We start from the raw sequence: 20,612 nt of genomic DNA on the forward strand, positions 1-20,612 counted from the left end.
GTCATCTCCGGGCGCCACGGCCTATTTCCGGTCCCCAGTGCTAATGAAGGGACCGAGAGAGAAGACGACCGAGCGCGGCTTTCCCCTGAGCCATAGAGCGCGACAGTCTTGCTGCCTAGAGCGTCTCCGGAAAGGGCTGGAGTCTGCATCCCGCCGGCATGTCTGCGGAGGAGTCCCAGCCGCTGCTGGGCGCGGGGCGAGCGGACCGCCTGAGGTAAAGGTCGGGTTTGGTGGCACGCGGCGCGAGTCTGCGTCGCTGGCTCCAGGGCCCCTTGGCTCCGTCCCTCTGTGACGGCGCGTTGGGTTTCCCGCCTCCTGCACCCCCGTAGCGGCACGGACAGACCCCGCCAGCCAGTAGAATAGAGGGAGTTTATTGCGTCTCCAGGACACAGCACAGATGTCATCCGCTTACAGGAACCGGGCTCGGATGCCTCAGGCCCCCTTGAGATGGGGGAGACTGGGCCCCTAAATCCCAGCCCCTTTCCCTAGGCTGTCTCCTCCATGCTCCCAGACAGAAACTAAAACTCTCTTCCAGCCCTGCCCCCAGCCAGGGGCGGCATCCCACCTTCCTTTGTTTCTCTCCCTGGGAGGGTAGCTGGTCAGACAGGTTGAGAGACCTTTGTCTAGTGACTCATCCCCTGTCCTGCTGGGTCCTGCTACAGACAGCAGCCAGTGGGGGTCACCCACAGCCCCAGCATAGCAACCAGCAAGGTACCCCCACTATGTCACACCCTCCCTGGTGCGGCGTCAGCCCCTGGCCTCGGCTGTACCAAAGGGATACAATCAAAGCAGACGGACACTGTTGGCGCATGACACGAAACGACAGTGTCCGTCTGCTATGTAAATTGGACAAACGTCTCAGACACTTCGCCAAAGAATCAATGCACACAAAACGGATATCAGACAATATCACAAAGAAAAAACAGTTTCTTGCCATTTCAACCAGAAAGGGCATTGTCTCAATGACTTGATTACCTGCATACTGCTTCAAAGACATTTTAACACCAGACTTGAAAGAGAAACCTCTGAACTGTCATTCATGCTTAAATTTGACATTTTATGCCTGGGTCTCAACAAAGACACTAATTATCTTACCCATTACAAAGATAGCTTCCCCAATTATCACCTCTAATTTCATTAGCTCACAGACATTTACCTCCCCCCCCATCCCCCTCTGTTCTGAAATCTGAAATTCCAAAATATGTTTAGAGCAGCAGTGAAAAGTCTCAAATACTCTAAAGATGCATTCTTTTAATCTCAAGTTAAATACAGATTACTTTGAAATGCTAAAGGTTTCAATACGCTTCAGACAATAAAAGGATATGTAACATAAGTGGACAGAAGATTATGGGGTAGTTATTTGAGATTAGATAACTAATGCAGTTCCCTCAGCCATGTCAGCAATTTCGGTGGAGGATCAGGTGACAGAAGTTATGGCTGTGGTTTAGAACTAAATATTTGTAATTAAGAGAACTTCCTGAGAGACCTCTTTCACTTCTGTTACTAAATCTCTTTTTAGTGTTGTGTGTTTGATCTGGCTGAAACCTTTGATTCCAAATTAGTCAGAAACAAATACAAAGATATGTGTAATGACATTGCGTTTATTACTAATGTCATTGGCTTTGCTAATGGGGGGGGGAGGGGACATTTGCTAAGTCTAGCTTTGAGAGAATTAAATACCTGTAAATTCAAGTCCAGATCACTATGTGCGCACCAGATACTCTGGTTCCCCTACAACAGCGGTTCTCAAACTTTTTGGGCTCTGGAGTTCTTTACATGCATAAAAATTTATGCGGCGCCCCAGTGGTCCACTGATTGTATGTGTTGTACCTATTGATGTTTCCAGTTTGTCAACCTTGCTCCCCGCAGAGCACAGTTTGAGAAACACTGCCTTACAATAAAAGCCCGTTTACCAGCACTTCACCTACTGGCAATTCTGATGTGCACAGAGAGCCTGATTTGTGGTGCAGTGATGGCACATGGCTAGGGCCTGGGAAGGATTATTGGGCACACTCTGGGACAGGATGAGTATGAGTACAAGAGGGAGCTTGAGGTAGGGATATGAAAGGTTAACGGGTGATGTTTACCACTTAACAGCTACAATTAGGGATGTAAAAGGCTATCTGATGCTGTTGACTAAGACTTATAGGTGTGTGGGGTTTTGTTTTTGTTTTTTTCTCTCCAATGGCTGGGGAAGATCCTTCTTTGACCTGGCGTTCAGCTGAAAACTGGGTATCTGGCCACCCTAGTTACAGTTTATGTTCTGTTCAAAACAGGGATGTTAAACACGTATTTGTGTAACCTGTAAAAGTTTCAGCAGTTACACACACACATGTGGGGGGAGGCAGGTGGGAGCTGGCTTTTAAGCTGGTTCCCCATGAGCACCGGATCTCACCTGCCCCTCCGCCCTCCCCCTGATGCCTCTGATAGAGGCAGCAGTGGGAGACGGGTTGGGGGGGGGGAGGGGGAAGAGAGCCAGTATGCACAAGGACCCATCTTGAAAGCCAGCTTGCTGTGTGTACCTGCTCCTGCCTACCTCCACCTTTGCCCCCTGCACTACTGCCTGTCAGAGGTAGTGGGGCAGAGCCAGTGCTTGTGGGAAGCTGGTTTTTTAAATCGCCTCCCCTGAGCGCCACTCTGCCTGCCCCCCTGTGCTCCTGCCTTTGTGGACTTGTATCAGAGGCAGTAAGTACAGGAGGGCAGGCGGCTCCTTGGGAGCTAGCCTAAAAGCTGGCTTACCACGGAGACCAGCTTCCTCATCACCACCACCACCACCACCACCGATTGCCTCTGATACAGGCTTATTGGATAATTGTGGATCCCTAGTTCAGAATCTGTCCTCACTTTCTACTTCATTGACAGCCTTTTCCACCTCATTTTCCCTAAAACTAATTTAAGCAATTTAAATTTGTGTCCTGGAACATTTAAATGCCTGCCTTATATTTTCAGATGTCTCTAGATTCTTGCCTAGACTGAGCTTGTCTGATGGATTGTGCTGAGGATTCTGAAACATTAACTGATCTATTTACATACTTAATTGACCAGGTCACACAATTTTAGTTATAAAGCATATTACAAAACAGACTTTTCTTTGGCTTTTGCAGTAATGCCAGTTTGACTAACTGAATCACCAACAGTTGTACAGAAATGGAGAATTTCTGTTTGATGTTTGGCTCTCTTTCAGCAAAGTCCAGAACAGGAAGCTATATCTGGCCACCTTTGCTGCTGTTTTGGGACCCCTCAGCTTTGGATTTGTCCTGGGTTACAGTTCACCAGCTATTCCAGATCTGAAGAAAATTAGTGACCCTAAATTAAGATTAGACACCAATGAAGCATCTTGGTTTGGGGTAAGTCCCTGCAAAATGCCTTATAGTGCATTCCTGATTTAATAAGAAAAAAATCCTTACACATTTTCAGGTGTGGGGGCAGATCTATTTTGAGAAGACTTTGTATGAGACTAGGCAGCTAGATTTAATAATGGAATCTGGACCTTTTCTATTGAGGTAAATTCTTCAGATTTTGGTTTCCATATGGTGGCTGTTTGGTGTTCTGTGAAATGAATTTAGAATTTTCTGCCCCATGCTATGTAAAATCCCATTTAATTGGTTAACTGGCTAAAATTGATGTTTATCCAGTTAACCAATTAAAACGGTAGAGCAGCCACCCTGGCTAGCCTGTATGACCACTTTTCCCACTCTACCCCCCTCCGGTAAGGGCTGCTGCAGCCCAGCCAGAGCAGCTCCTGCCTGCCCTGGACGGGGCCTGCTCTGGGTGGCCAGAGCAGCCCCTGCCCATGCACCTTTGTGGAGTTGGAGCAATTCCCTGCCCGTGGCAGATAGGGAACTGCAGCCTCCCACTGGTTAATCAGAACTGGTAAGCATCACCCATTTATCTGCATGTGGGCAATGGTAAATAAAATATCTCATGGGGCACACACAGAACCCCAATAGACTACAGGTTTTCCACCACTGATGTAGAAGGTGGTTGTACCACTGCTCAGGCAGAGCCTCTTTAAACAATTGAGGCTAGTCAAGCTGGCCACTCCTGAGCCTTTAAAACATTTTAAATGGCCCTTTCTAAATGGTGCACAGTAATTCTAGTGTTAGCTGTCTGACAATAGCTAATCTCTTTCACTGCAATGTCTCTCTTAATTTTATATCGAGGATATAATTAGGGATGTGACTAGTCGCGCGACTACTCGAGTATTCACTGGGCATCAGAGACACAGCAGTCCCAGAGTGGGAGGGACACAGCTGCCCCAGAGATGGGGGAACAGCAGAGGGAAAATAACCCCAGAAAGGGTTGGGCAGCCACAGAGCCATTCTGACAATAGCTCCAGAGCTGGGGAACACCTCAGAGTTGGGTGACAGCAGCACCACAGCTTGGGTAGTAGTAGCTCCAGAGCTGGGCAGACAGCATCCCAGAATCAGGGTAACATCAACCCAAGAGCTGGGAACAGCAACCCCAGGACTGCCCTGAGAAATCAAGTGCTGTTTTTGGATAGCATTTAAAAAAGTTATGTAGGATAAATCCAGCCAGTGTTTTTCTCTGGTTGTGGGTTTTTTTTTTTTAAAGTGGAAACACACTATATGTAAGACCAAAAAGATATACATGCACACACACTTTTTAAAAAGACAATCTTTCTAAAAGTGTACCCAAAGAGTAAAAATCAAGTTTTCAGCTACCAATGTTGGAGAAAGATTGGATGGCTAAGTATGATTCAAGGGAGTTGCTAACAGTTAGCCATCCAATCTTTCTCCAACATTGATAGCTGAAAACTTGATTTTTTTTGTACTCTTTTGGTGCGCTTTTAGAAAGATTTGTCTCTTTAATAAAAAAAAAAATGATTTTTTTTTTCTCAAAGGCTGTGGGGAAGTATAGCTCATGTATTTGTGTGCTTGTTTTCTGAAGTCCATAGTGACATTAGGAGCTGCTGCTGGAGGAATCCTGGGAGGCTATATTGTGGATAAAATTGGGAGGAAACTGAGTTTGATGCTGTGCTCAGTACCGTATGTCTCTGGGTTTACAGTTATCATATCTGCCCAGAATGTTTGGATGCTTTACGTTGGACGACTATTGACTGGGTTAGCCAGCGGCATTACTTCTCTTGTTGTTCCAGTAAGTGAAACTTTACCTTTTTCCCTTTTTCTAACTCAACATAGTTTGAAAATGTTGGACGAGAGAAAATAATCTTAAAATCATGACTGACACCACAGTAGTGGCACCCATGGAACCTGAACGGCAATCCTGTCATGACATCATGCAATAACCATATGACTATGATATCAGAGTAAGATAGGACAGCATATAAGCGTTAGATAGGACTGACTTTAAAGATGGATTACGTGTATTTCTTTGTGGTGCCTGAAAGACACAGCTAAGATGATTTGGGTTTCCTAATGGCACTGCAAGTCCTCAGTGTTTGTATTTCCTTTCTTGTTCAATATTAACTGAATTTTCCAGATTTATAATACTTGTTAAGACACGAGAAGTAATTCCACTCTACTCTGCGCTGATTAGGCCTCATTTGGAGTACAGTAAAACTCCATTGGTCCGGCACTCCTGATGGCCCGGCACCATCAGGAACCTGGAAGTCCTCCGGGTAGCCGGACCATTGGAGCTGCTCTGCCCTCGGCTTCCCCAATTCAGCCGCTGCTGAAACTGACCAGCAGCTGAATCAGGGAAGCTGGGGGCAGAGCAGCTGGAGTGCTGCAGGTAGGTCCCTTAGGGTTGCCCCTCAGCAGCTACAGAGTCCTGTTTTTTATCAGTGTCTCTTTTAAACTGTATGGCAGCACAGCTTCACAGGTGATTAATCAGCCCTGCCCAGACAGAGGCTCAGGGGCTCAATGCATGGAGCTGACCGACTGGGTGGTACTGATTAATCACTTGTGAAGCTGTGCTGCCCTGCAGCTCAGAGGGAACACTGACTGTTATCATGTAATATTTCTAAAAAGGTTAAGATACGTAGTATCTTTCTAAAAGGCTTGACTTCTATAGTTGGACCCAATCTGTTGGGAAACTTGTGGGAAGAAAAGATAGGGTAACTGCAGAACCCTGTTTGGGGGTTTGAGGGCAGTCTCATAGCTGGTGATGTGTTTCTAAGCCCCTGGCCATGGGGCTCAGTCGGCTCTGCAGCCACTCTGCCTCTTCCCCCAAGTGCCTCCCTTGCAGTCCTTACTCAGTCAACAGTGGTCCCTGTGCTGCCACCAAGCAAAGGGTATGTATCCCAGGAGACACTGTGGACAATGGAGAGAAACATGGTCCTGTTGCTCCTGGGAGCCCACACCAGCACTTCCTCTTGGCAGTGCAGCAGTATCTGCTCCAAGAGTATGGGTGGTAATTTTGAGGATGATCCAATATATTCTTCACATGTAACAAAAGATGAATCCCTTCTTTAAATGCAAAATGTAACTATCTGAATGATGGAGCCACGGTGGACACTTCCATAATTGCTTATAGGGCTTGACTGACTCTAAAATGTCAGTCTAGTTCTGAGAGGTGAGAGACTGCCATTGAGCTGGCAAGTGATTTATCTGAAACACGGTGAGAAAGTCTTATGCCCTGATCTACAAAGAGTTGTGTACAGATGAATCCTCATGTGCAGAGCCCCATTCAAGTCAGTGGAGTTGTTTCCACCTCTGTGTATCTGTTACCAGAATCCTGGAATTATTTTGTAGCTCTCATTCAGCAAAGTTGTGTCAATCTCTGGGATGCTAGGTTTTTGTCTTGTATGCAAGCTGTAGCATTTTGCTTTCTATTAGTTTTGGCATCTTGTTTGGTATCTTCAGGAGGATCTTTCTTGGAATCAATGTAAATTCCCAAAAGTGACACTGCTGGTTCTAGTCGTTCCAATATAGCTGCTTATTGTTCACATAGTGATGAGTGTATTTTTAACAAGTTTTCTTCAATATCAACTGTTCTTACATTTTAAAACTTTGTTAATACTTTCTAATTCTGCATTTTAGGTGTATATTTCTGAAATATCCCACCCAAAAATTCGAGGAACACTTGGTTCATGTGTTCAGCTGATGGTGGTGACTGGCATATTGGGAGCTTATGTGGCAGGTACTGCTCTTAGTTTTAGAATGATAGAAATGGTGGGCTGGAAGGGAGCTTGAGTAGTCATCAAATCAAGCCCCCTCTCCTGTGGCATGACCAAGTACATTTGGACCATCCCTGGCAGGTCTTTGTCCAACTTGTTCTTAAACTTCCAGGCTGTCTCTACATTGGCACCCCTTTCCGGAAAAGGGATGCTAATGAGACCAGTCGGAATTGCAAATGCCCCAGGAGATTTAAATATCCCCCCGCGGCATTTGCATGAACATGGCTGCCGCTTTTTTCCGGCTCGGGGTTTTGCCAGAGAAAAGCGCCAGTCTAGACAGGATCTTGCAGAAAATAAGCCCTTTTCCGGAAGATCCCTTATTCCCCCTACTTGATAAATCCATTCTGGCTATGTGGCAGGCAGGGCTAGTGAAACTTCTTCAGACTTCAGGAGGAGAATCAAGTAATTGCTTGCAGAACCACTCTGAGGAAGGAGAAAATGTACACGCGTTGCTTTATCAGAGCTAGTACAGTTCACTGTCAGTTGATTCTTTTATGTTCTTTCCCCTTCCCATCTCAGGAATGGCACTCGGATGGCGCTGGCTGGCTGTGCTATGTTCTCTCCCACCCTGTCTAATGCTCCTGTTCATGTCCTTCATGCCTGAAACACCCAGGTTCCTGCTGAACCAGAACAAACGCCCAGAAGCTATGGCTGCTTTACAGTTTCTATGGGGACCAGAGGTGGACCATGAATGGGAATGTAGGCAGCTTGAAATCAGTGCTGACGAGCAGGTGATGAAGGTTTTGTTCTGGTTTACACTAAAAGCTTTTATTATTCAGTAAAGAAGAGATGTGGTTAAATACGGCTATTACATATGTTGTGCGTGTGGTCAAAGCTAATAGGGCCCGACCAAATTTTTGGGCCATTATGGCCAATTTTACAGTAATAGGATTTGAAAATGGGCATGTTTCATGTTTTCAGCTGTTTAAACCTGAAATTTTATGATGATGTAACAATGATGTCTGGACCTGAAAGGAGATGAGGGGCCACCTGCTATAGGTATGTTAAAGTTTTGATTTGGCTAATCAAATAGTTGATGCAAATTCCATCGACTATTCGAACACTTGATGGCACTTCCACTTTTGAAGTGTAGCAACAGCCCTGGGGAGCCCGCTATGCAGCACCACCACTTTGAAACACTGTGGGGAGCCTGGGGGTCAGGCTCCATGCAGTGTTTCAAAGCAGCAGCGCTCATGCAGTCTGGGGTCAGTTGGGAACTTCCCCCACTGACCTTAGGCTCTGTGCAGCACTGCTGCTTTGCCAATGCTGTGTGCAGCCTGGGTCAGCTGGGACTGCATGTGGCATTTCAAAGTGTCAGTGCGCGTGGAGCCCAGGTTCTGGTCCCAAGCTCCATGCAGTGCTGCTGCTTTGAAGCATCTTCTCCTTCTCCCCTCCCCCTTTGCTGCCTCTTTCTGATGGAGGCAGCAAGGGGGTGGGGGAGCTACTAGTTGACTAGCCTGTTGAATCTCTAATAAGCATTTGCTTATATTATAGTCAAGTAGTCGTTCACATCCCTAACCTGCTGTAGAGAGGTCATGGAATTGCCAACCTCCTTTCTATGCTGTCTCCAGAACAGGATTGTGAAGGCAGCAAGAGCAGAGCTTCCTGCAGCCACAGGAGGTTCCAAAAGATAGAAGTGGAGCTGGTCCCCTCCTCCCACTACCCGAGTAGTTTGTAGAGGAATTACAGCTCCTAATTTCCCCAGTCCAGTTGGAGGTAGGAAGCCCCCTTTGATGGGCACTCCTAGGAACAAAGAATCAGATTTTACTAGAAAGGGCTTTAAGGGAAAAATGCTAGTAAGGCATTTGATACGGTCTCACATCTTCTTATTAATAAGTTAGGCAAATACAACTTAGCTGGGGCTACAATAAGGTGGGTGCATAACTGGCTGGGTAATCGTTCTCAGAGTAGCTATTAATGGTTCATAGTCATGCTGGAAGGGTACAACAAGTGGGGTTCTGCAAGGGTCTGTTTTGGGACCAGTTCTGTTCCATATCTTCATCAACAATTTAGCTACTGGTATAGAAAGTATGCTTATTAAGTTTGCAGATGATACCAAGCTGAGAGGGGTTGCAATTGCTTTGGAGGATAGGGTCATAATTCAAAATGATCTAGACAAACTGGAGAAATGGTCTGAAGTAAATAGGATGAAGTTTAATAAGGAGAAATGCAAAATACTTCACTTAGGAAGGAACAATCAGTTTCACACATACAGAATGGGAAGCAACTGTCTAGGAAGGAGTACGGCAGAAAGGGCTCTAGAGGTTACAGCGGACCACAAGCAACATATGAGTCAACAGCGTGACGCTGTTGCAAAAATAGGAAACCTGATTCTGGGATGCATTAACAGGAGTGTTGCGAGCAAGACAAGAGAAGTCATTCTTCCACTCTACTCTGTGCTGATTAGACCTCAGTTAGAGTACTGTGTCCAGCTCTGGGCACCACATTTCAAGAAAGATGTGGAGAAATTGAGAAGCGACCTGGGATGGTGAAGGGGTGGGAGGGAGAAGGGGGTCTGGGCTGGCTGTGGGGGGAAAAAGGGGGCCTTTGCGGACACGGACACAGCCAGGGGGTGAGCCAGGGTTGACGAGGGGGTACAGCACCTTAGTAATACTACATAAATTTTGTTAGTCTCTAAGGTGCAGATACAGGATGGCTACGTCTAGACTACATCCCTTTTTTCATAGAGGGATAAGGGATCTTTTGGAAAAGGCTTTATTTTCTGCAAGATCAGCGTCTAGACTGGCGCTTTTTTCCCCAGCAAAGCTCTGTGCTGGAAAAAAGCGGCAGCCATTTTAATGCTAATGAAGCGGGGGAGATTTAAATCCCTGCTTCATTAGCAATTGCGATACATCTAATTTACATCCCTTTTACGAAAAAAGGGATGTAGCCGATGTTTTGTTTTTTAATTTGTTACAGACTAACACGGCTACCCCTCTGAGACTTTTAAAAGCTGTGTAGTGCAGACATACCCTGAGTATCTTTCCCAGATCAGAAGGGCTCTGATAAGAGCGTAGACTAGACTAGGAACACACACAGGTAGGGGCTGTTCCCTATGCACTGCAGGCCCCTTGTAGGGCTGGAGCAATCGCCTGCCCATGGCAGGTGGGGAGCTGCTCCATCCTCACCAGTTAAGGATGCTGCTTACCGGTTGCGGCTTACCGGTTATACCAGTGGTCCCCAACACAGTGCCCGCCAACTGCTCGGGGCTGGCCTGGCCCCGGACACGTAGCACATGCGCTGTGCCAGAGCCACCCTCGGGCACATGGCGCACGGTGTGCGCCAGCCCCGGGAGCGCAGTGAAGTGGCCGCCCACATTCTGGGTGCACTGCACATGGGGAGCGCTGGCCCCAGGTGCACGGCTATGGGAGGGTGGGGGCGCCGGCCCCGGGTGCACGGCGAAGCAGCCATCCGTGCTCCAGGCGCGCGGCACATGGGGAACACCAACCCCAGGCACATGGCTCATGGGGGTGTGGCATATGCATGGCCCCACCCTCTGGTGCCAGGCAGGTGAACGGCCATGCCCCCTGCTGCCCGGTGACACCAAATGGTTGGGGACCACTGGGTTATACCTTCATATCACTACTTTATATTCTTTGCCATGTGCATGGGAACTTACTATCCCAAACACAGACCACAGCCCCTGTATGCTCCCCCATGTTTTGCTGCACCACAAGGAGAGGAGTGGAGTGTCCGAGAGGTGCCCTCAACACAGAGCTGCCTAGTCCTGATTTAAGTTTATCTTGTGGAATACAAGTATGTAGCCAATATTCATAACTTCACATATGAAGATGATACAGGGTAACACACTTAGCAAATCATACCTTTTCCATTGATAACTTACATGACTTTCTTTGTACAAGATTTATGGCAATTCTGTAATAGTGTTAATGATAGAAATATAAATGGTCACCTTTCTTATATGTAGCATCACAATATGATCTTATGATACATCTGAATCTCAGTGATGGCGCATGATTGTTCTTCAAATCAAATATTTTTTTCCTGAATCTTTTCCTATGTCTTCTTTATAGCATGGATTAAGTATTGCTGAATTTAAGAATCCATCTATTTACAAGCCATTTCTTATTGGTGTGGCTCTGATGTTCTTCCAGCAAGTAACAGGGATTAATGCAATCATGTTTTATGCAGAAACAATCTTTGAAGAAGCAAATTTTAAGGTAAACCTTGTTCACTTCCATCTTCTTAAACTATAAAAGATAAACATAGTTTAGCCAGATGTTACACTGGAGTCCAGAGGGCCAAACGCAAACCACCTACAACTTGGTGAATCTGCTGGAGGGATGGGGTATGCCAGCTGGTGCTGAGGGCTTCTGCCCTGTGGGAAGGAAGAACCTGGCCTCCATGCTTCAGCCCTACAGCCTGCCTAGACTCGAGGCTTCACCCCTGCTCTTTTTGAAGCACTGAGTCGCAGCTGGTGCATGCAATGGAGTTGAAACACCAAGACTTCCCTCCTGGCTAGATGGAAGAAGCCCCTAGCCTTAGTTTCCTGTAAGCCACATAGCTACTTAGCCCTGTATAGGTGCTCAAGGCATGGAGGAGGGCCACTAATCCCCAACCTAACTTCCTGCCTGGTGGCTGAGGGAAGGAGAGCCTGAATCAGGCACCACTCCCTCAATTCAAACTGCTGCTGCTGGGGAGACCTGGCTCTGGAGTAGCCTCCCTGCCATAGCAAGAGGCCCAGATGGCCAGGCCTGGTCCCAGAGCAGTCTCCCTGATGCACCGGAGCAGCCTGGACCCTGAGCCCCCATGCTCTGGCCTGGGCTTGGAGCCCTCTTTGACATTTCTGCATCCTACCCTCTGCCCCATCCCACATCTCCAGACAGAGCCCTTGCTCCCCAACCCCATTCCCAGCCCTGTGTCCCCTCTCATACTCAAACCTTTTTGGCCTACCCCCAGCACATGAATTTTGTTACATGCACCAATAGGAAGCTGATGTGGTGCACATCACCTCCATATTGGCACACACTACAACATTCATTCTGCTTAAGGGTGGGGGAAAATTAGAAGGAACGCTGCCCCTAGCCCTACCATCCCACCCTCAGACAGAAACCCTGAGTGCCTCTGTCTGGTAGGCAGAGAATTGGAAGGATGGGGGAGTCAAGCCACATTTTAACTGAAAGAGCCACTGCTACTTGAGCTAGAGGTGTGACTGTAGGAGTGACATACACAGTTAAGCAATTATGGCTGTATCCAGCAGGAGGCAGTCACAACCCAAACTGGATTCAGGCCAGTTCTTTATGGTATTTACCTGATATGAGTGGTGAGATTTAATATTGAAAAGCATTTTGCGATCATGTGACAGGTCCTATGCAGAAGCACCGTATATTAGTTGATACACAGATCAGACCAAGATGTCCGTACTGCATACAAACTAGCAATACAAAATATGCCAGTTCTTTTGTACCTGTAGCATTACTGGAAAGCGGAATCACTTAATGAATACCATGACATTGCTTCTAACAATTTCTTTTTCTTTTAGGACAGCAGAATGGCCTCTGTTGTTGTGGGTTCCATACAAGTGTGTTTCACAGCTGTGGCTGCACTTATTATAGATAAAACTGGCCGAAAAGTCCTGCTTTCTATTTCAGGTAAACCTCCCGCAAAACAAAGAAACCTCTGTCTTAAAAATGAAATACATATGACCATGGATGGCTGGTTTGAATCACTGTGAATGGACAAGGGAATGTCTAGATGCTATTTTTGTCTTCTCTAGACCTTTCTTTAGAATCTGTGTCTCTTGGAGAAAGTGAATGGAAGAGCTAAAGACATAGATCCAAAGTGCTCCAGTGTCCTGCATCTTTTTCTTTGCTTGTGCCCTTAACTGGCAACATGGAAGGAGTGGAAAGTTAATAACTGAGAACTTAATATCCAGAAGTAGTACAATGAGTTCTAAATGCTTGTGTGAGGTCATTTTATTTAAAAGCTGGGACAATGAAGAAAATGAGTCATCAGGCAAAAACTTGCCTACTTTCTATCACTTTCAAGTTGGCTCAGATATGCAAAAGTTTGCTTCTATTAGTAAATGTCCTCCTTTTAAGAACAATATTGATTGTAATACCAAATATATCCTATTACACGAAGGCTTATAATTATGGAGTGACCTGGTTCATTTTAAAACTTAGTTTGAAACTTCTGTAGACTTAGACTGGTGACTTAGAAGAAAAACTGATTTTATACTCTGAACTGGAGAGTTAGTCTTTCTTTCTGGGCCAGCTCTTACCTTCTTCCTTTAAGATTTAAAAGATAACTCTCATATCAGTTGATGCAAGGGGGAGAGTTTTCCAAAGAAGCAGTTTGCTTTCTAAGCTATGTTAAAGTACAATTGCATTCTGAAATTAGTAAATGCTTCTTGTTTACATGTGGCTACTTGTGATGTTGGGTCGGGGTTCCCCCCACCTCCTGCATCCCCCGTAGTGGCACGAACAGACTCCACCAGACAGTAGAATAGAGGGAGTTTACTGCTTTTCCAGAATACAGCATAGATGTAATCCGGTTACAGGGCTAGGCCTGTGATGCCTCAGCCCCCCTTGCTTAGGCTGCCTCCTCCATGATTCCAGACAGAAACTAAAAACTCTCTTCTAGCCCTGCCCCCCAGCCAGGTGTTGGCCTTCGTCCTCCTTCCTTTGTCTCCCTCCCTGGGAGGTTGAGCCTGGGTTAATAGACATTTGGGAGAGTCAGTGAGAATCTCCCATCACAGTGCAGGGGGACCCTGGGTCACAGAGCAGACAGCACCCCCACTACGTCACACTATTTCACAAGTCGGGTGGGTATTCATTATCTCTAATAGGATTCATTTACTGTAACATGCATTGAATAGCATGTACATATGAATACATTATGACTGCAGAGGTTGCAATTCTATATTTTATGATTTTTTTCACACACTTGAGTCAGCCTGTACAATAGTTTGAGAGAGTTTCTAAAGATGCTGTTCTTATACAGTCATTGTGGACAAGCACAAAAGTGAGGCACTTCCACAAGAGGCTTGTTTCTGGTATTTAATTGACTAATTCTCATCTGTCAGTGAAATCTTTTCCAAGAGGCCATAAATCTGCAGTTGGTGGTTTTTTCTTTGCTTTTGCAGGGGTCATTATGGCTATCAGCACTGCAGCCTTTGGGCTGTACTGTAAATTGATCCTTCCAAATCCAAGGAATTCATCACAACCTGACTTACTGACTACACCTAATTCAGTATTTGCAGGAGCAGAAAACAGCCTAGCATGGTTGGCTGTAGTGAGCTTGGGGCTCTTCATCACTGGTGAGTAATCTGCCATTGTAGCCGTGGGATATACACAACAATTGTCAGCAACTATAAAAGGTGGAGACAGGACTACTGTGTACTAGGGAGTTCTTGAGAATGGCCTTAAAATAGTACTGATTATCTGTGAGCACACTTGATTGAGCTAAGGGTTGTAAAGATCCCAAGAAGTTTGGACGGGTTTTATAAAGCTCTGCTTCTGCATTGTGTATATCACTCAGTAAGGACTCCTCTGAATAAAGGATGTATGATAATGATTGATTAGCCTGGAGCACATTCATAGACGTTGCATTTGACTATGGGTTTCTCTTTTAAAGGTATGAATCTGGGTTTAGTAGAAGAAAGTGATCTCTTACACTGAAATTCTGGGGGCTTGTGTTCTCTTGGAAGAGACTTGGTGGCATAAGGTGACTTTTGAAAAGGATTTAGTGATTATATCTGAGCACCAAATGAATTAGCAAAAAGCCCAAGATCCTTAAGCTTTGGAAACTAGTTTGCATTCCAGTGGTTATTTTTATATGATGCTTTGTACCGATGGTAGTGCTGTTTTATAATTCTGCTTTTTGTATTTTGCTTACAACCAATAACAAGTCTTTGGTGCATGAAGAGGGGGGAAAAAAAGCGAGAACTTTAATGCAGCACAGGGCAGTTGCAGTTAGAAATTTTAGACTTAATTTGACAATCTCCAGTTTAGAGAGAGGTAACAGACCCACTCATTTATCTAAGCATTTTACAAGATACTGGGGTTAATTTTGAGGTATTCCTACAAGTGTGTACTGTTGGGAGTCAAATGTTCTCTCCAGAGCAGTCTGACAGACTAGTAATTACAGTTGGAGTAGAATTAATACTTATCAAAGAACAGGTTTTGGCATCATTCACAACTTTAAATGAAAAACAAGTTTATTCTTTCACCTTAATTTTAAATTTCAGGTTTTGCTCTTGGTTGGGGTCCCATTCCATGGCTGGTGATGTCTGAAATATTCCCACTGAAAGCTAGAGGGATTTCCAGCGGTGCCTGTGTGTTAACAAACTGGTTTATGGCTTTTTTAATAACCAAGGAATTTCATGATCTGACAGTAAGCACCATATAACCCCAATTAAGAGACTTACCCCCTTTGATTCATGATGAAAGTTGATGAAGATGCTGTTGGCAAAGCACTAAGCTATGCTTTTCCTTGGTAATGAGGTATTGCATGGGACTATGCTGCTTTTTGTTTTCTAATAATTTTTTTTTTTTTCCAGCACTTCTTGACTTCTCATGGCACTTTCTGGCTTTTCTCTGCCTTCTGTATCCTAAACATAATTTTTACTGTCCTGTATGTTCCTGAAACAAAAGGAAGGACATTGGAACAAATAGAAGCTCACTTCAGAAGATTACCTGTAACCTGAAGTTCTTTAACACAATAGAAAATTTTCCAAGAGGATTCTGTTAGTGTTGTTGCCTAAACTTTGCAAAGCAACATCTGTATTAGGCTGCATGTGAATTCGTGATGTGCTTAAACTTAGTTCAAATCTACTTCTAATTAATTTTGTTTACTTTGACAAATCTGAATTGCACTATGGAGAACCAAAACATAGTGTTCTCACATGTACACATTTGTCGTCTTTCAGGTTTACAAACACCAAGTGGTGCTAATTCCCTGTGGTATGTGAGTTATTCTGTTTTTCCTAGGCCTTGAAGCTTCATTTGGGCTGTCACTGTTTCTCTCTTTCCAGTGTTTACTAATCTACAGTAGATAAAGGTATGAAAACTAAAGAATGGCTATTAATGGATTAGCCAGTTTGTTCTGGCTCTTATTGCATGAGCCAATCCATTATGCTTTGGATTAGAAGGAATCCTTTCTTCCCTGGTTCTGTATAGGATACAAATGAAGCCTACTATTGCCTGATCTGCAATAATTCCATATAATATTTTGATTGTTCCATGGTGCTTATGTGTAATGGCCTGACTACTGAACCAAATCCAAGTCCTTGGTAAATACAATGGTGCTGCAACTAATGCTCTATTCAGATCTTGTATGCTTGATAAAATAACACTCCTGTAAGGGCCCTAACTTCAGGAGGGGGTCAGAGCACATAATATTTAGTTGTAATCTCTTTTGAGAGAAATAGAATACAAAACACCTTTAAAGAAATTTGTCACTTTCTTGTAAAAGTATGTTCCTTTCTAGAATTAATTATTCAGTTAATGTCTCACTTATAAAGTAACTTGAAGCCTTAAGGGAATGAAAGCAAAGTTTCATTGTAACTAGATATGAACTTGTATTCTAAATGTCCTATTCTGTAACTTACTATGCAACATTTGGTGATAAACATATATAAATGATCTGTAAAACTGTCTTCCTTTTCCTTCTGTTTGCTAATAATCCACTTATTGAGAGAGAGACTGGTAACTCAAGATCACCATGCATATCTTGGTCACTGGTACAAATCCCACTCGAGTCAAAGTATGACAAACAATTAGGCTGCATCTAGACTGGTATGATTTTGCGCAAATACTTAACGGAAAAGTTTTTCCGTTAAATATTTGCACAAGAGAGCATCTATACTGGCATGTGCCTTTGCGCAAAAGCACGTGTGCCTGTGTAGATGCTCTCTTGTGCAAGACAGTTCCGATGGCCATTTTAGCCATCGGGCTTTCTTGCGCAAGAAACTAACTTGTCAGTCTACACTGGCCCTCTAGCGCAAAAGGGCTTATCCCTAAGCAGGAGTGTTGGAGTATTTGCGCAAGAACCACTGATTTTTGTACAGTACAAAGTCAGTGTTCTTGTGCAAATACTCACTGCCAGTCTAGACAGGCAGCAAGATCTTGCCAGTCTAGATACAGCCTTAATGTTTTTGATGGCTTCAGATAAATCATTTGGATATTCCTCCCTGCCTCTAAAAGTAGCAAGCTCTTAGGCTTTCTTTTATCCTTGAAGCTCTATTGCTTAAAGGGGGATAGGCAATAAAGAAACAGCAGCCCAAAAGAGTTAGTGGCAGCAGCGCTCACCAGGGACTCCATTTACCTCTGTCTCTGCAGGGACCTGGTGCTGCTGTCTCTGCTATAATGTCAGGGGCCTTCTCGGACCACACTGGCTGCCAGCCCTGCCCCCAAGGACTATAGAATAGTTGACTAACAGATAAGCATTCATGAAGTTACCTGACTGTTCAATTTAACTGATATTTAACATCCCTGTTTCAGGGTATGACATGGGGGGAAGGGGAGACTAGGTAATAAAGGAGGCCATGGTTCTGTGTGATTAGGCTGGGGCATAGCAGTCATGCGAGCGGTGTGTTGACTGACAGCTCTAGGAATATGGTGTACCAATGTTGATAGGTCCATGCTGGAGCAATGACGATTATATGTACCTTTTTTTGTGGATTTTGAGCAGTACAGTGTATGTGCAACACTGGAGAGAGTACAGACCTTGTGGGCCTGTGAGTGGTGGTGAAGGCAGTCTATTGGGAGTGGCCTGTGTCATTGTCTAGCATGCCTGACAATGCAAGTCCAAGCTGCTACATGGCTGAGTAGGGTTAGGGTGGACTTGACCATGTTGATGAAAAACCCTAGTTTCTGAAATGTGGATTTGATTAGCTGGACATTGGTCTCCACCTGCTCTCTTGAACAGCCCCGTATTAGCCAGTTGTCTCGGTAGGGGAATATCTTAAAGTGCCTCCTATGAACAAAGGCTGCTACCAGCAGTATGCCCATGGTAAAAACTGAGGCTGTGTCTACATTGGCCAGATTTTGCACAAAAGCAAAAGCTTTTGTGCAAAATCTTGCCAGCTGTCTAAACTGGCTGTGAGTTCTTGCGCAAGAACACTGACAATCTAATATAAGATCATCAGTGTTCTTGTGCAAGAACGCTGATGCTCCCGCTCAGGGAAAAAGCCCTCTTGCGCAAGTGTTCTTGTGCAAGAGAGCAGTGTAGATAGGGACAGGAATTTCTTCCGCAAGAAAGCCCCGATGGCGAAAATGGCCACCAGAGCTTTCTTGCTCAAGAGAGCATCTACCCTGGCACGGGATGTTCTTGCGCAAAAGCACATGCCAGTGTAGATGCTCTCTTGTGCAAATACTTTAACGCAAGAACTCTTGCGTTAAAAGTATTTGCGCAAGAGAGAGCTAGTCTAGACGTAGCCCGAGGGTGCATTGATCACACCAAATGGGAGAACTCTGTACCGGTAATGTTCTCTGTTGATGATAAAGTGCAGGAAACATTTGGGCTGAAGAAGAATTGCTATATGGAAGCATGCCTCTTTCATGTCAAGGACAGTGTATCATCCACTGAATTGAAGGAAGGGGTAATTGTGCTCAAGGAGACCATGCAGTACTTCTGCTTTTGCATGAATTTGTTGAGTCTGCACAGGTTCGAGATAGGTCCAAGACTACCCTTTGTCTTGGGCTTTAGGATATAATGGGAATAGAATCCCTTGTCCCTTTGCTTCCGAGGAACTACCTCCACTGCCTCTGTTGAGGAGCTATTGCACCTCCTGTATAATTTAGAGATACCTACTTGGCCTGTAAAACTACCATAGCATCATTACAGCTGCTTCAAACTGCAGCTCTCAAGGACCTGATCTCCCAGGTGCAACACAAGCTTCAGCAAAACTCTGCCTTCAGCTATTAGGCCATGTGGCTGTAGCTACAGGCTTGTCTCCACATGAGACCACTACAGGTGTGGCTCTGCACAGGCTACAGGCCACCACGTTCATCAAATAAACCAGTGGTGCATAACCTTTTTGTACTCACGATCCCAGGAAAATTTTGGTTGAGTAAAAGAAAGCATGGTCCCTTTAAATGCTGCTCCGCTCACCTGCTATTGCCCCCCCACCCGTGGTGCATGTACATCAGGTGCCGAGCCAGGAAAAGAAAATACCGGCCAGCCTGAATCACAGCGCTGCAACCCCCCCCCCCCCCCCAGAAGATAGCCATGACCCCCAGGGGGGTTGCGACCCACAGGTTGTGCACCACTGACCTAAACAAACACCTGTTCGTACCACGCAGGAGAAAAGAAACTCTTTCCTGGTGGATGGGGAAGGACAACTCCTGCAAACAAATGCCCTTCCATCCTACACCTGCAGCTATCACGATAATCGCAGATACTCCTCTACTATGAGGGGCGCTCACATCAACCATCAGGTGGTTCAAGGTCACTGGTCACCAGAGGAGTCCAAACTTCATATCAACATGTAGAAGCCCAGGGTGGTTCACAGAGCATGCCAGCACTTTGTCAGCCTTATCCAGAACAAGTCAGTTCACATACTTGCAATCTGACAACGATGTTTTACATCAACTGCCAGGGTGGAGCGCACTCTTACCCATTGTGCCTAGAAGCAGTTCGACTATGGGAATGGTGCATTCCTTGCAATATCACTCTCAAAGCATTCTATTGCCCAGAAGCACAATATCCTAGCCGACAACCTTAGCAGACTCTTTACTCAAACAAGAATGGGAGCACAACCCAAGTATGCTAATACCGGTATTCAAACGATTGGGATATGCCACCATAGACCTGTTCAAACAGTTCCAATGCCAAATGCCTGAGGTCCTGTGATGCAGTCATGATAAAGAGGATGCAGTGCTACTATATGCTGTCCTACCTCTATCCCTACCCCAGAGAGTAATTCACAAAAATAAAGCAGGACAGAGCCAGAGGTCATGCTAATAGCTCCCAATTGGCCCAGACAATCTTTGTTTCCTTACCTGCTACGGATGATGCAGGCTCCTCTGTGGTGCTTCCCCCTAGTCTTCAATCTCATTCAGAACACTGGACATTTTTTGTCATCCTAGTATCCAGAATCTTCATCTCCAGGCATGGCTCGTACTAGCTAACATCTTTAGGATCAACATGTTCAGCACCTATGGAAGAGGTCCTTCGCAATTCTCAAAGGCCATCTACAATAAAAACATACACGCAAAAGTGGCACAGATTCCACTCTATGGTGTGACTCGCAACGTATTTCTTCCTTGTCTGCTGGTCTGCCCAAAATAGTGTAATATTTATTGTTACTCAAGAACACAGACCTTTCTCTTAGTGCTGTAAGGGTGCACGGCGCCACGATTATAACACTACATCCGTCAGTGGATGAATACTCCATCTACACATGTCCCACAGTCAAGCATTTTCTAACAGGTCTAGAAAATACATATCTTCAAGCCCTAGTTCTACCCTGGGACTTAAACCTGGTTTTGAGGCACTACCAGCAAAGCCTTTCAAACACATGGCTATGTGCTCATTATTGCAC

General features: G+C 45.2%; 1 protein-coding gene across 4 annotated transcripts; it reads left to right on the forward strand.

Moving 5' to 3' along the window:
* Window positions 1–6: 6 nt before the first annotated feature.
* On the forward strand, window positions 7–16,719 carry SLC2A8 (solute carrier family 2 member 8). Of its 4 annotated transcripts, none has more exons than XM_006130752.5 (10): window positions 7–214; window positions 3,185–3,347; window positions 4,912–5,118; window positions 6,966–7,065; window positions 7,622–7,833; window positions 11,137–11,283; window positions 12,606–12,714; window positions 14,211–14,384; window positions 15,315–15,460; window positions 15,627–16,719. In XM_006130752.5, exons 1-10 carry the CDS (start codon window positions 159–161, stop codon window positions 15,771–15,773), a joined length of 1,461 nt encoding a protein of 486 aa, XP_006130814.2. In that variant the 5' UTR covers window positions 7–158; the 3' UTR covers window positions 15,774–16,719. The 4 variants fall into 4 exon arrangements, with proteins under 4 accessions (XP_006130814.2, XP_075761885.1, XP_075761883.1 ...); XM_075905770.2 differs by lacking the exon at window positions 15,627–16,719 and adding an exon at window positions 14,702–14,791 and having other exon boundaries at window positions 15,315–15,452; XM_075905768.2 differs by lacking the exon at window positions 4,912–5,118.
* The last annotated feature ends 3,893 nt before the right edge of the window (window positions 16,720–20,612 follow it).

This window comes from Pelodiscus sinensis, chromosome 23, assembly GCF_052426305.1.
Source record: "Pelodiscus sinensis isolate ZL-2025 chromosome 23, ASM5242630v1, whole genome shotgun sequence".
In the NCBI taxonomy this organism is placed as follows: domain Eukaryota; kingdom Metazoa; phylum Chordata; order Testudines; family Trionychidae; genus Pelodiscus; species Pelodiscus sinensis.

Bases quoted from the DNA above. Each gene is read 5' to 3' on its own strand.
- SLC2A8 (XM_006130752.5), top strand. From the start codon at position 159: ATGTCTGCGGAGGAGTCCCAGCCGCTGCTGGGCGCGGGGCGAGCGGAC. The intron at 7,066-7,621 runs GTACTGCTCTTA...TTCCCATCTCAG, and splicing joins ATTGGGAGCTTATGTGGCAG to GAATGGCACTCGGATGGCGC. The intron at 12,715-14,210 runs GTAAACCTCCCG...TTGCTTTTGCAG, and splicing joins AGTCCTGCTTTCTATTTCAG to GGGTCATTATGGCTATCAGC.